At 39.9% G+C, this 13904-nt stretch overlaps 1 protein-coding gene across 2 annotated transcripts in view; it reads right to left on the bottom strand.

Moving 5' to 3' along the window:
• Positions 1-4165: 4165 nt before the first annotated feature.
• KCNB2 (potassium voltage-gated channel subfamily B member 2) overlaps positions 4166-13904 on the bottom strand; it is a 440387-nt gene continuing 430648 nt past the window's right edge. For both annotated transcript variants that reach the window (XM_043880368.1, XM_043880369.1), the window contains exon 3: positions 4166-11976. In XM_043880368.1, the coding sequence (XP_043736303.1) occupies positions 9820-11976 (2157 nt within the window). In that variant the 3' untranslated portion in view covers positions 4166-9819. The remainder of the gene's footprint in view (positions 11977-13904) is intronic.

Below are 13904 nucleotides of genomic sequence, written 5' to 3'. Positions count from 1 at the left end.
GGCTAGAAGAGTTACATTTCGTCAGTGTAAGGACTAGGTGTGCAGCATTATTTGTAGTCCTTGGTCATCATCACTTATAGGAAATAAGGGCTCGAGTTAAATTTTTGTAACTTGAAATTATAAATAAATTGAAAGAGAAAACAAGCCTCCTTCTCTGTTACCTTTCTTGGTCAATAAGATTTCAACGTAAAAGAATAAATAAACGATGACAGTCTATACTTTTTTGATTTTAAAACCAAAATTTAATTAAGAATATTTGAATACTGCAAGCTTTTGCTTTCATTTCGGTTTAATCTGGTAAATAGCCAATTATGGTAAAGCTGGAATAAAATTCAGTTATGAATTACTTTATGAAATATATCCTTAGGTTTACAAGTGTTTAAAGCATAAAAATGGAGTGGTACATTGATATTCACATAATGACTAATTGTGTTTAATTCTGTGGTAATACAGATGATGTAACAGACTTTAAATATATAGTATCTCTAAAGTCTTAGTAATTGTAGGAAGCTGATATATCTCTAGAAAAAATTGACATTTGTCTACTGAATATTAAAAATCTAAGGCTGCCAGGTAAAAAAAATTGCATTACATAAGTCTTCATAGCATGTTATTGGTCCAAAAAATGTCAATCTCTCTTTAAAGCCACATGAAATGGTTTCATATATAATATATGTATTCATACACACACACACACACACATATATATAATACATAGCAAATAAAATGCTGTCTATTTTATGGTAACAGAGAGTAAAAACTTACATTTACACTCATACACACATGTAAAATTTTGACTGTTTAGGAAGACACAGAAGAATTTTAGAAGACTGATTAACACACAAATGTGAGTTGAATGCTTTCTTTGGAAACACTCAAATGAAATTCCTCCTATTTGTCTTCAGGTATTGTGCTTGGCGCTTTAGTATATACTACCTCATTTAATTTATAATATTCTTTAAAAAACATTTACAGTAAGATGAGAGATATTAATTTCAAATGACCACTAAAGACATTTTTATGTAAAAAACTTAAATTCTAATCCAAATATGACTTATTTTTCATTGGATGTAGAGTAAAACACTATTTTTCAGTATGGCCTTCTGTCCACATCTAATATCCCCTGTTAAAGTTTTTTTTTAAGTTGCCATTATGATTTTGGCTCAAGAACCATATTGAAACTACCATACCAATATCAGTTTTCCCCTGATGAAAATGTTCGTTAGCAATGAAAATAATGAAAAGGATAATACTGGTATTTCCTTTTCGTATACTGCCCTGAAAACACACACTAGTTGGTTACACACAAAATTTTAGTGGAAGTTTGCATTTAGGATGGTATCTTGTGCTAACTTAGTGAATGGGCCACCATTTCTCTCATCAACCTACTTATTTACCTTTGAAGGTCAAGAAATTAATAGAGGCTTTAATAATTATTGTTCTTGTTAATAGTAGGAGAAAACATGGTGTCATTGCTTTGTTGATCAAATCATATTATGACATGGTGTAGAGAGTTCTTTTGTCCTCTGGTTTCTCTAAGATTAGTGACCTTGACTTTGGGCTCCAGTTGCTATTGCCCGTGGTTCATTTGGTCCTGTCCTTGACTTGACCCTGAAGACCTGTGTAACCAGGCAGATCCGAGGGAAGGATTGCTAGTGATTACCGCAGACAGGAGAGGAATGAAGAATCTGGATGATCTGATATGAGATTTGATCAAAAGAATCTGTTTCAGAATCAGGAAGATGAAAGGAAGGTGGAAGGGAGTGAGAAGATCAAGTCACTGCCACAGATGGTTTCCATTCTACATCCAGGGCACAGAACTAATATTAGTAAATTGCCCACTAACCTTCCCCTTTAAGCTCTTCCTCCCACTTACTCTCACTCCTTCAAACAAAACAAAGCAAGCAAGCCGAACCATAAGCAACAATATGAAGCAGAAAAGCTTTTGGATTGAAAGCAAGGTGCTAAGAGCAGACATAGTCATTATGCAGTTAAATGAAAGGTTATTAAAAATGCTTCTGTGTGCTAATGGTACCTTATATTTACTTAATAAACCTTTTTTATACATTCACTGTTGAATTTTTAATGGTTTAATATGCTGCTTTAAAACTGCATAAGTTTGAAATTTGGCTATTGGACAAACCCAGTGTTTTTTAAGTTGCAGGTTTTTTTTTTCTTTCTTTGGCTTTGAAATAAATAGGAAGATTTTATAAATTTTTTAGTGAGATTTTCATAATATATACACATTTGTTACTTCTGGTGATAATATTTTTGTTGGATAAGTAATTTGGGTAATATTAGAACTTATTACCTTCTGTGTATCTGTTTGCCTTCCAAAACGCCTCCCCATTTCGATGAAACATTATGTGACTATAATCTGGAGCCTAACCCATATGCTGCAAATAAGAATATTAGGAGCATCTTGGTTTAAAGAAAATGGCAGAAATCTGGCTGTAATTCAATTTCTGGCCAGTATCCACAGATATGGCTTGGAAGTTTAGAACCACTTGTGTTTTTGCCAGAGTCAATTCTGGGGTATTTCAGGTTCTACCTTTAAGTAGAATGGAGACTGTGGATTTGTCCTTACAGATTTGTGATTCTTAAAAAAGGCATCACTTTAAGTGCTCTTCTGTCTTCCCACTAATGGCAGAAAGGTCAATGTAGCATTTACTAAAGTGTATTCGGGGTGCAGACTAGGATATTTCTAAACATTTAGTTAAACGTGTGACTCTTGCTTTAAATTTGGAGACAGCAGGTAGAACCACTTTGAAAGTGCTGTTCAGAGGTTGGCAACAATTTTATCAGATATTTTAGAATAAGAAAAAGAAAACCGAGAAATGATCACTGAAAAAAATAACTTGGTAATGATTTTGACTCTGCACGGGTAATAGAAGGTGGAAAATGGTCCAGAACTTTCTTTCAAGTCCTCCTTACCCCATCCTTTCTTGGCAAATAGAATTCCACTTTCTTTCAAACTGACCACTAGAGGGCACTCAACACAGACTGAAAAAGCAGGACGAGCGGGCTCCTGACATCCTTTGGAAAATCTGTGTATTTACCTCTCTGTTGCCAGTATTCTGTCTATTTCCCTGAGTCTTAATTTTGAAAGTCTATATTGCTTGGTATTCAATCTAAAGTCTCTTTAGGTTGAAATGGAGCAAAAATAACAGAAAGAAAAGCTATTCAGCTATATCACTTGCCAGCTTGCCCACGATGTAAGGGAGATAAACAACATTGCTAGATTGGCATTAAGCTTTCCTTACCAGCAGGTAGTGATGGGTTCTCCCACAGCATACAGGCTAGGATTTAAACAAAATCAAACAGAACAGTTAAAGGGCATAAAAACAATGATTTTTCAACATTGGTTTTTGTCAGAATCTTATATCTTTTGGTTGAAGTGGGCAATATCTACACTAAAATAAATTATCACTAACTTTCAGACAGCTACTATAGTTTTAAGCATGGATGTTTAGAAAGCTTATGTGGTGGTCATTCAGATTCTAAAGAATGAAAAGAAATAACGAATCTGAGAAAAAATAAAAGTGGATTATAGAAATTCTCAGACAACAAACTCAAACATATTGCCATACTATTTCCAGCCCAAGCTATGGAATTAGATTTCACTTGGGAACATAGTCTCTTTAAATATGAAATCTCTGCTAAAGTGTGAAACTGAGGGAATGAACTGTGCATAAATTAATTTCTTGCATATGGTAGACAGTAAATGTTTGTTGAATGAAATATTTTACCCCAGAAATATGGAAATATCTGTTAGATAATAAGAACTAATTTCTTCAGGAGAGAGATTAAAGCTGGAATTATGATCTTAATCAGATTTCATGTTAATAAGCAGTTTCAATTACATACAAGAATTACATACACACACACACACACGTACCAAATATAAATTTTTTGGCTTATAAACACATTTAGTTTACCTACCTATTTCTTAGTCCTTCTTCTTTTTGGGGGGTATTTGTATCTTTTGCTGGAGAAGGCAATGTCATCCCACTCCAGTACTCTTGCCTGGAAAATCTCATGGACAGAGGAGCCTGGTGGGCTGCAGTCCATGGGGTCGCTAAGAGTCGGACACGACTAAGCGACTTCACTTTCACTTTTCACTTTCATGCATTGGAGAAGGAAATGACAACCCACTCCAGTGTTCTTGCCTGGAAAATCCCAGGGACGGGGGAGCCTGGTGGGCTGCCGTCTGTGGGGTCGCACAGAGTCGGACACGACTGAAGCAACTTAGCAGCAGCAGCAGCAGCAGTATCTTTTGCTGGCCTTGGATTGTCTCACTACTAAAGAGAATTTCCCACCTTCCTTTCTTTGTATGTATATTTATAGTTTAAAACCCTTTTAGACTTAATAAGGAGGAGATTATGCATTAATGGCAATGGTAAACAGGTTTATGAAATTAAGTCAGGCTATTTTAAAAAGTCAAGTGGAAGCAATTGTAATTGACATCACTAAAGAAGAGCATTATATTACAATAAGTGCTAACTTCAATAATATAGAATGTTCACCAAGATTTTGGAATTGAGACCTTTCCCCTTTCTTATTAGGGATGGGCCTTCGAGTGTTTGCAATTTTTATTTAGATTTTGTAGTCTCTTCTTTCTTTTCTTTTTTAGTTCTGTTTGGGTGAGGGCAGTTGAAGTGGGAAAACACCCAATATATTTTCAAATTCACATGGACCTAAGTAAGTAAAGCCCTTGAGTCAAGCTAAACCATTTTTGATTACTGAATTTTAAACACTTTTCATTTAGAAATTCAGAGGACTAAATGGAGAATATTGATAGACTGCTAAAATGTTGCCTACAAGTAAGAAAAAAACATTAAAATGCTTAGTTTTTAACCAAATAACCATCAACAAACTATTAAAATATAAAATTGGTACAGATTTCTTCACTGGTATTAAATTTTGCTCTACTTATTAGTGATAGACTATTATTAGCTACTTTGACAAGTAATATATCTAAGAATTATTTTTCAATTTACCAGATAATAGGGAAAGACAACTCATAGCTTTACTCAATCAGATTGACAATTTGTTACCTCAAATGTAAATTTAAACTGTGATTCAGAAATAATTATGCATCAAACTTCCATTCATACCATCCATTTATTTCTTAGGAAAACAGTTCTTTGGAAAAAAAAAGTTACTTGTTCTTGTCATATACTTTCCTGGTTTGATAACTGAATGATTTTTCCATATTTAGAAGAGATACTTTCCAGTAACCCAAATGATCCTCAGCCTGGTTTTATTATTGTTAATGTTATGTACTTTTTGACCACACCACACGGCATGAAGGATCTTAGTTCCCTGACATGGCATGGAACTTGTGCCTATTGCAGTGGAAGTGCAGGAAGCTTGGAATCCTAACCACTGGATGCCAGGGAAGTCCCCTCAATCTGGTTTTAAATGGGTCGTAAGTCCATGAGGCTGGGGGCTGTACCCTAGCACCAAGCACAATTCCTTCTATAGAATATAGGAGTGCTCACCTCATATTTACTGAATGAATGAATAGTGAAATGCCAATCAACTTCTATTAGACAATATTTTTGAACTTAGATTCAGTCATTCTAAAGTTCTTTATTTTTTTTTTCCTAGAAAATCAGTGACTTCCTTCAGTCTTTGCCTAATGTGTATATCATGTTATGTCATGAATAATAAATTCTTCTCTTTAATCCAGAGATGTGTATCTTATGACCAGAATTCCAAGAGGGCAAATGTATGTGCTAAAGACAATCAATGTCATTTATCTCAAGTCATTAGCATTTGGCATGATCCACTGCTGCTTTAAACAAACTGTGTGACAATAAATACACCTCTGTTTTTATTTTCATTATTTCGAATATTAACAGAGAAAAAACACTCCTTAACTAAACAGACTTTCCTGTAGTTCACTGGAACACTGGACGTGAAGCCACATGATGTGAATGAGGTCTCGTTCTACTCTTCATCAAGTTCAAGTGTGAATCTGAACAAGATTCATAACTTCCCTGGTCTTCTATTGATAAATAACACCTGATTCAGAAGGCGGCTGTTGTGAGGATTAAACATGACCAAAAACTCTAAAATATTCTACACACTTTTTTCTTTTCAAATTTCAAGAGAAAATAGTTGAGTTGTTGACTTTCCTCATGTCTACACGACTAAGACGCGTTTGACAGGAAATTAATGGGAACAGACACTGGCACATCCTCTTCTTGTTACCAGATCCAGTTCATATCAGGATAGTGCTAGATCTAAATGCTTGCTTCAAAGCTGTTGGCTGTGCCCCAGTGAAGAAATTTCTAGTGGAAATGTTTAGAAACTAATTCAATGAACTCTAGGGAGTCTGGTTGTCACTCTTGCATTTGTGATCCAGCCCAAGATGTATATCCACGTACCCATTTCTATTCTCTTATGATCAATTTCAAGTTTTGAGTTAAAACAATCTTGTGGCAATTTATATCCATTAGGATGGTCAGCAGAACTGAATTAACCACACCTGGGACTGTGTTATTTTGAGTTCTTTCAAATAGCCTTTCCTCATTGATGTTTGTCTCTGGTCACTGAGCTAGGTGATACTGAGTGGGCTCTCCCAGTGGCGGAAACCTCCAGGGTCCCTCAGGGAGTTAGTCTGTGTCCCTGCCACTCAAGCAGTGCTTCTCAAACTGGGGGTGTGTTTTCCAGGGAATACAAAAAGAGGTATGTAAAGTTAAATGAGTATCCATTTCAGTAGTTGGTGAGTACTGTAAGAAAAAACATCAACTCTTTTATATTGAAGCATATGCTATGAAGTAAAATGCAGCATTTTCATGACTTTTTAACATAAAACATAAGACTTTGCAAGATCTCTGTGCTTGGTATATTCCCAGACCAGTCCAGGCAAATACGTTCCTCCCCTGAATTAGAGGCAGTTAGTTCACTTAAAAGGTTTAGGACGAACTGCACAAGAGCATTCTGGGAACCCTTGGTGCTTTCTTGCGAAACAACAAAGTCAAAAGTTGTGTTTTTGTTTTTTTTTTTTTTTTAGGAATGTTTTATTTTTTCCTAGCCAAAGACGTTTGGCTCAGAGGGGCTAAGAAGAATTGAAGGTTCAATTTTCCATAGGAGGTTCTCCAAAATTCTTTAAAACTTAAAAAAAATAATATTAACAGAAAAAAGTTTTTAGGGAGAAATCTTTTGGGGGAAACGTCTAGAATTCCTTATCTAGGAAAGATTTTTAATATTAAGCATTCTGGAGCAGGATTCTCAGGTAGAAGGCCTAATGGACACAAGACAGGTTGGCATTAGTAAACTATCAGATAAATTTTAAAAAACGAGATTCATCAATACAGAGACACCAGAAAATAACTGCTTCATGAGACTATGTAAAGAAAATAATTTTCAGGACTTATTTGCTATTCATCTAACAGCAGATATATCTGTTTACTTGAAAAACTATATATAGAAAATTCAGACACTCTAGTTTTACAAAAACTGAGCAATATGTAGTTTTAGACACTGAAATAAGTATGACTAATGTAAGTATCAATGATTAATGACCATACACTCTTAAAAGTTGTGTTTTGAAACAAACATAAAAACCATTAGGAAATTCTAATAACAATGAAAAAATGCTTAAAATTATTTTTAGCAGTACTTGGATTTCAACTAAGAACCATCCTGGTTTTCTTATCTAAGATATAATGACCAGATTTTGTTAATAAAGACATGTTATTCCTTAAAGCCTTAAGTTAGATTCTAAATATTTGGGTTGTCTTTTTCTGATGTGTTTTTTCCTTTAAAATATAGGATACAATTTGGAATGTTTTTCCTTAAACAAAAAATTGTGCTTTAAATTTGGCCCAGAATTTTCCTGTTTCCCTGAACTATACACCTGCACCCACACCCACCCACACATCCACACACACATACAAAATGTATGATTCGGAGGCAGAACTTGGACATTCCTGAGAGCTCAAGGAATCACATTAATTTGAACTCTTAAGGTAACTTAGAAATAATTTGTCTTAGTTTTTATTGGAGTAAAGCAGGCTAAGAGAGGTTTTCAAGATTTACTCAGGATTACCCAGCAGGTAGTTAGATTTCTGGAGCTAGAGCTTTGATTTCCTGTAAAGGCAAAGTGGATCCAAATGAACTGGCTTTTAGCACAGTCTTAACCAACAAGACAGCCACCAGCAAATACCCTGTGTGTGTTTGTGTGTTGACATGACACTCAGGCATGTCCAACTCTTTGCAAGCTTTGCGAGCCGGCTAGGCTCCTCTGTCCACGGAATTTTCCAGGCAAAAAACTGGAGTGAATTGCCATTTCCACCTCCAGGGGATCTTCCGACCCAGGGATCGACCCGCGTCTCTTGCGTCTCCTGCATTGACAGGCGAATTCTTTACCACTAGAGCCATCTGAACTGAACTGAGCGCCAACTACCCTAACATCTGTGCATTTCACGGCCTCAGTAAAAACGGTGGAAATATTGCTTTCAATTCTCCACCACTTGGGGGCGCTGGAAACGTGAGGGTGTGTTTCTAGGTGCTGCAACTACAGGATGGTGCTGCTGGAGTCTGCAGCCCTCCTCACCTGGCCGTGTTCCCTCCTCACACTGGGAAATACTGAAAGATCCATTATCAGGGCAGGGTTCTTTCTATGTAACTCATTTCCAAACTCACCTCTATCTATGTGGTCGGGGTGGGTGGGGTGGCAGTCTGACTTAAATAGCTCTGCTTTTAGTTTGCCAAAAGTCACTTTTTGGAATTCCCATTTTGGCATATGTACATTCTATCTTTAGGTTTTTAGACAGAAAAGGTTATGTTAGATACAAGTGGAAAATAGTCATCTTTAGGTGGCCAATATATAGTTTTTTGTTTTTGTTTTTTTTAAAGAACTGATTTATAGAAGTGGGGTGCGATTAAAAAAAAGTTTAGTTGTGTAATATCACCTTTTAAGTATGTTCAGATTTTTTAAAAATGCATTTCTGTACAGGTTGTGACATGATACATACTTTCCCCCACAATATTAGGGATATGTAATTGACTGGCAAAATTTCAAGCCTCAATTTCAAGTTTTTGGATATCTGGTCATTACATCTTGCCTATTTTCATGATTTATAAATAAAACCACAAATGCCACAACTAAGCAGAAGCAAAAAAGAAAAATGCACCCTGTGAGTCATATCATCAGTCAATAAAAATACTGTATTCCTTTAAACAAACGTACTTATAAGAGCTTTATAACCCAAAGCAAGATATGTGAGATGGTTTAAGAAGAGGTTGCAGTTTTGCAACAAGAAGTCTGTACAGCTCCTCCAGGCAGTAGCTGTGAAGGAAGTGCCTGTGTCTCAGAAACTTGTTTCCGTCTGTTCTTGACACTTCTGCATCCCAAGCCCCATTATTTACAAAGTTATGCATTTTGCAAGCTCAAAGCACCTTGCGCCTCGCAATTATGAACGCATGCAGTGACATTTCATCCTTTCATGTGCAAATTCTAAAATTCATCATAACAGAAAAGCTCACAGTCGAAACTCTGTAATTTGAAATGAAAGGATCAAAAATGTCAGACATGGCAGAATACGGTTCCTAATAGAGCTCTCTTTATTTGTTCAGTGTTCTTCAGTCATTTTTGTTTGTTACAAAAATGGAGTCTTGATTCTTTATTTAAACAGTACTGAAACTAAACTGTTCATGCCATGCAAAAATAACATTTTATGCACTTTTTTTGGGAGGGAGGGGCTTCCCACGTTTTAGTTCACAGGCATTATTAACCGCATTTTTAAGAAACAAGTTTTTTTGTTTGTTTGTTTGTTTTAGTGTTATTATTGCTTTTGTAACTAGTCACATGCTGGTTTCACGTGTGGGGCAGTAACCTGTGTCTCCCGGGTTGGAATGAATTTCTGGGGCAAACAAATGGTTTTCCATCTTGCACCCTTCTTGACTGTTGTCCTTTTTCACTTCTGCCACACCATGGTAAACATCTTGCCTACAGTTGTGACTTGTGTCCTGGGCAGAGGAAGAGCCCACACAGGCCTCTTCTCTTAAAGGGTCTCTTCCATCACTAGGTTTATCTGTCAAGCAGTTTGGGCTGGAGTCTGCCTGCTTGTCCCGCCTCTTGGTCCCCTGGAGCTCTAAGAAGTCATCATCTTCCCCCGTGTCGATTTCCGTGAAGCTCCTCCTCTCTCTGGTGGAGAAAGTAAAGAGTTTCTGCTTGGGAAACCGAGGCGTCAGCCCTTTGGAGGGTCCTTGACAATGAACCTCAGCGCCCAGCAAGGGTCTGTCTCCCTGGGAGGGGGTTTCTTCTAAGAGGATGGTGCTGATTAGCTGGGGGGCGGTGAGTGGAAAGTCCGCCGCGGTGACCGGCAGCGGCCTGGCTGTGCTGGGCGGGGTTGGCGGGGCTCCGCCTCTGCTGTCCTTGAAGTTGACCTTGAGCGATCTGGACTTGAGCGGGTTGCTGCCTTTCAGCGAGCTCTTGGGGCTCTCGGAGGCACTGTCCGTCGGCAGGGGGCCGTGGGGCCCACCCTGGGGCCCGCCGGCGGCGTCGAGGTTCACAGTTATGTCGATCGGAGCATATTCTGGAGTGGCCTCCCTGGCCGCGGGCCCCTTCTCCCTGATTAGGGCTAAGAAAGGGGGAACCCTGGCTCTTTGGTGCTCTTCTATCCCGGCGAGGTCGGGTGGGAACTTCATCTGCAGGTGGGACGCGGAGGGCGGCGGCAGGGGCGACCTCTCTGTCTCCGTGAAGTCGGTGGCGCAGCTGGTGAAGCTGTCGATACTGGATGTGCTCTTCATGTCCACGACGCCCTCGGTCTGTGCCACCGCCAGCTGCTCCTGCGGGCAGACCACCTCCTCCATCTCTATCTCTTCCTCGTAGGCGGACGGCCTCTCGGCCTGCTCCTGGCCATTGGGGTTCGGGTGAGAGTGAGGCTGCGTCTTGGTGATTTCATTGTACAGCATCTCCAGCTTCTGGGCGCTCAGATGCTGCGGGCTGGAGGAAGAAGTGTTGTTCAGCTGTTCATGGGAGTCTTTCTGGCTGACCTCCTGGTACTTATTCTCGTAAGACTTATTGGAGCTGGTTTCCGACAGAGCCTTCCTGGCCCACTTCCACCGGCTTGGAGAGAGGTGATTGTCATCTGTGGAGCCCTTGGTGTTGGCCGACTCTCCCGTCTTCTCCACCGCCACGTCTATCAGCTCCATACTTCGAGCAAAGGCGTCCTTTAAGTTCATAGACACGATGCTTCCGTTCCTCTTGGCGCGCTCCAGAGCCTCTCTCCTCTTAATGGCTTTCTCCTGGCGTTTCTGCTCCTTGTAAAACTCAGAAAAATTGTTCACAATGATTGGGATGGGAAGGGCGATCACTAGAACCCCTGCGATACAGCAGAGACCTCCCACAATTTTCCCTAATAACGTTTTTGGGTAGATGTCTCCATAACCAACAGTCGTCATGGTGATGGTGGCCCACCAAAAGGAAGCCGGGATACTGGTGAACTTGGTAGCATCCTCGTCCTTCTCGGCAAAAAATACCAGGCTGGAGAATATCATTATCCCCATGGCCAGAAACAAGATCAGCAAGCCCAGTTCATTGTAACTCCGCCTGAGGGTGAAGCCCAGGGACTGTAGGCCAGTCGAGTGCCGGGCGAGTTTCAGGATCCGGAGGATCCGCATGATCCGGAAGATCTGGACCACGCGGCGAACGTTCTGGAACTGCAGCACACTCTTGTTGGACTCTGTGAGGAAGATGGTGACGTAATAGGGCAAGATGGCCAGCAAGTCGATAACGTTCAGCGGGCCTTTGAAGAACTTCCATTTGTTGGGTGAGGACAGGAACCGTAAAAGGTACTCCATGGTAAACCAGGCGATACACACGGCCTCCACGTGGGCCAGCTGGGGGTTGTCATTGGGCTGTCCGAATTCATCCATCTCCTGCAGCTCTGGCAGCGTGTTGAGAGACAGCGCGATGGTAGAGAGGACGATGAACAAGATGGACACGATAGCCAAGATCTGGAAAAGAAAAGAAAGGCGAGTCAGCAGCGCCTCTTAGGTGCTTAGGCACAGCCAGGAGACATAGGGGTTCACTGTTTTTTAAATGATATGCCTTGTTCAAAGGTATTCCAAGAAGGTAACTTTACAAACACATTCACTTCTTATGAGCTCATTTCACTTAGAAGCCTAGTGTGAATAAAATAGGCAACTAATGGGAACCTACTGTATGGCACTGGGAACTCTATTCAGTGCTCTGTGGTGACCTAAATGGGAAAAAAATCCAAAAAAGAGGTGAGATATATATATATTTATACAAATAGCTGATTCACTTTGCTCTACAGCAGAAACTAACCTAACACTGTAAAACAACTATCTCCAATTAAAATTATATATATATGTGTGTGTGTGTATGTATGTATATATATATATATATATATAAAAGAAACCTAATGTAATATACCTTTAAATTCTATGGTCTAATCCATTTGAAAAAAACCCATTCCACCCCCCGCCCTCCCCCCATTGTTCTTAGGCCCCTCTGGAAGAGTTTTTGGGGAACAATCATCTTCCCTTTCTTGTGTGTGTGCATGTATGCTCAGTTGTATCCTATCTTTGCAACCCCATGGACTGCAGCCCACCAGGCTCCTCTGGAGCAGTTTGCCGTACCCTCCCCCAGGGGATCTTCCCAACCCAGGGATGGAACCCATGTCTCTCGCATCTCCAGCACTGGCAGGTGGATTCTTTACCACCTGAGCTACCGGGGAAGCCCTCCCCGCTCTGAGCTCTTTGTAATTTTTCTCTCTGAACCACCCAGTTTATGTTTCTTTATGTGAATTGCCATACCTGCTATATAAGCTAGAAAAAAGTCATGATTGCCAGAAGTTTTATTCTAAAGAGTCAGACACAACTGAGCGAATAACACTTTCACACTTTCCAGTGGTTAAGACTCCACCTCTACCTGCAGTGGGTACAGTTTCAATCCCTGGTTGGGGAGTTAAGATCCTACATGCCTCAAAGTGAAAGTGAAGTCGCTCAGCCATGTCTGACTCTTAGCGGCCCCATGGACTGCAGCCTACTAGGCTCCTCCATCCATGAGATTTTCCAGGCAAAAGTACTGGAGTGGGTTGCCATTGCCTTCTCCAACATGCCTCAAGGTGTGACCAAAATAAATAAATAAATAAATAAAAATGGAAAAAGAGGATAAGTGACTGATCACTGATCAGTCAGTGATCGCAGACCTATATGTAGAGAGATAACATGGCCTTGGTACAATGCTTCCATAGAACAAATGTGATCTGTCTGGCAAGCGCTGAAGACAGAACCAAGTCAAGGAGCCTCCATCCTGGGCCATGTGGCCTTCTGGCCAGCCTCATGAGGGAGAAGAAGATTATGAGCTAACTTCATTCAGTTGAGAAAGGTTTCATAAAGAAGAAACTAATGATTGTCCAAGGTGATCTTGGTTCAGGGCAGAGGAATAGCAGTATGATGTCAGACATGGAAGGAAAGAGGAAGCACTCAATAAGAAGTAAAAAGAGGGACTTCCCCAGCAATCTAGTGGTGACTCAGATAATAAAGAATCTGCCTGCGACACAGGATACCCGGGTTCAATCCCTGGGTTGGGAATATACTCTGGGGAAGGGAATGTCTACCCACTCCAGTATTCTTGCCCACGGATAGAGAAGTTTGGCCAGCTACAGTCCACAGAGTCGCAGACTCGGGTACAACTGAGCACACATGCATACAATACTAATGTATTAAGAAAATATACTAAACTATTACTTAAAGTTCAAAGAATTAGTAAATTTTATGCTTAAAAATAAAGATGAGGGAGAGGGCTTCCCTGATGGCCCAGTGGCTAAGACTCTGAGCTCCCAATGCAGGGGACCTGGGTTCAATCTCTAGTCAGGGAACTAGACATCACATGCTGCAACTAAGAGTTAACATGC

The sequence above is a fragment of the Cervus elaphus genome, chromosome 21 (genome assembly GCF_910594005.1).
Source record: "Cervus elaphus chromosome 21, mCerEla1.1, whole genome shotgun sequence".
Taxonomy (NCBI): domain Eukaryota; kingdom Metazoa; phylum Chordata; class Mammalia; order Artiodactyla; family Cervidae; genus Cervus; species Cervus elaphus.
The sequence above is the reverse complement of the archived record's forward strand: the minus strand, read 5'-3'. Positions and strand labels throughout refer to the sequence as shown.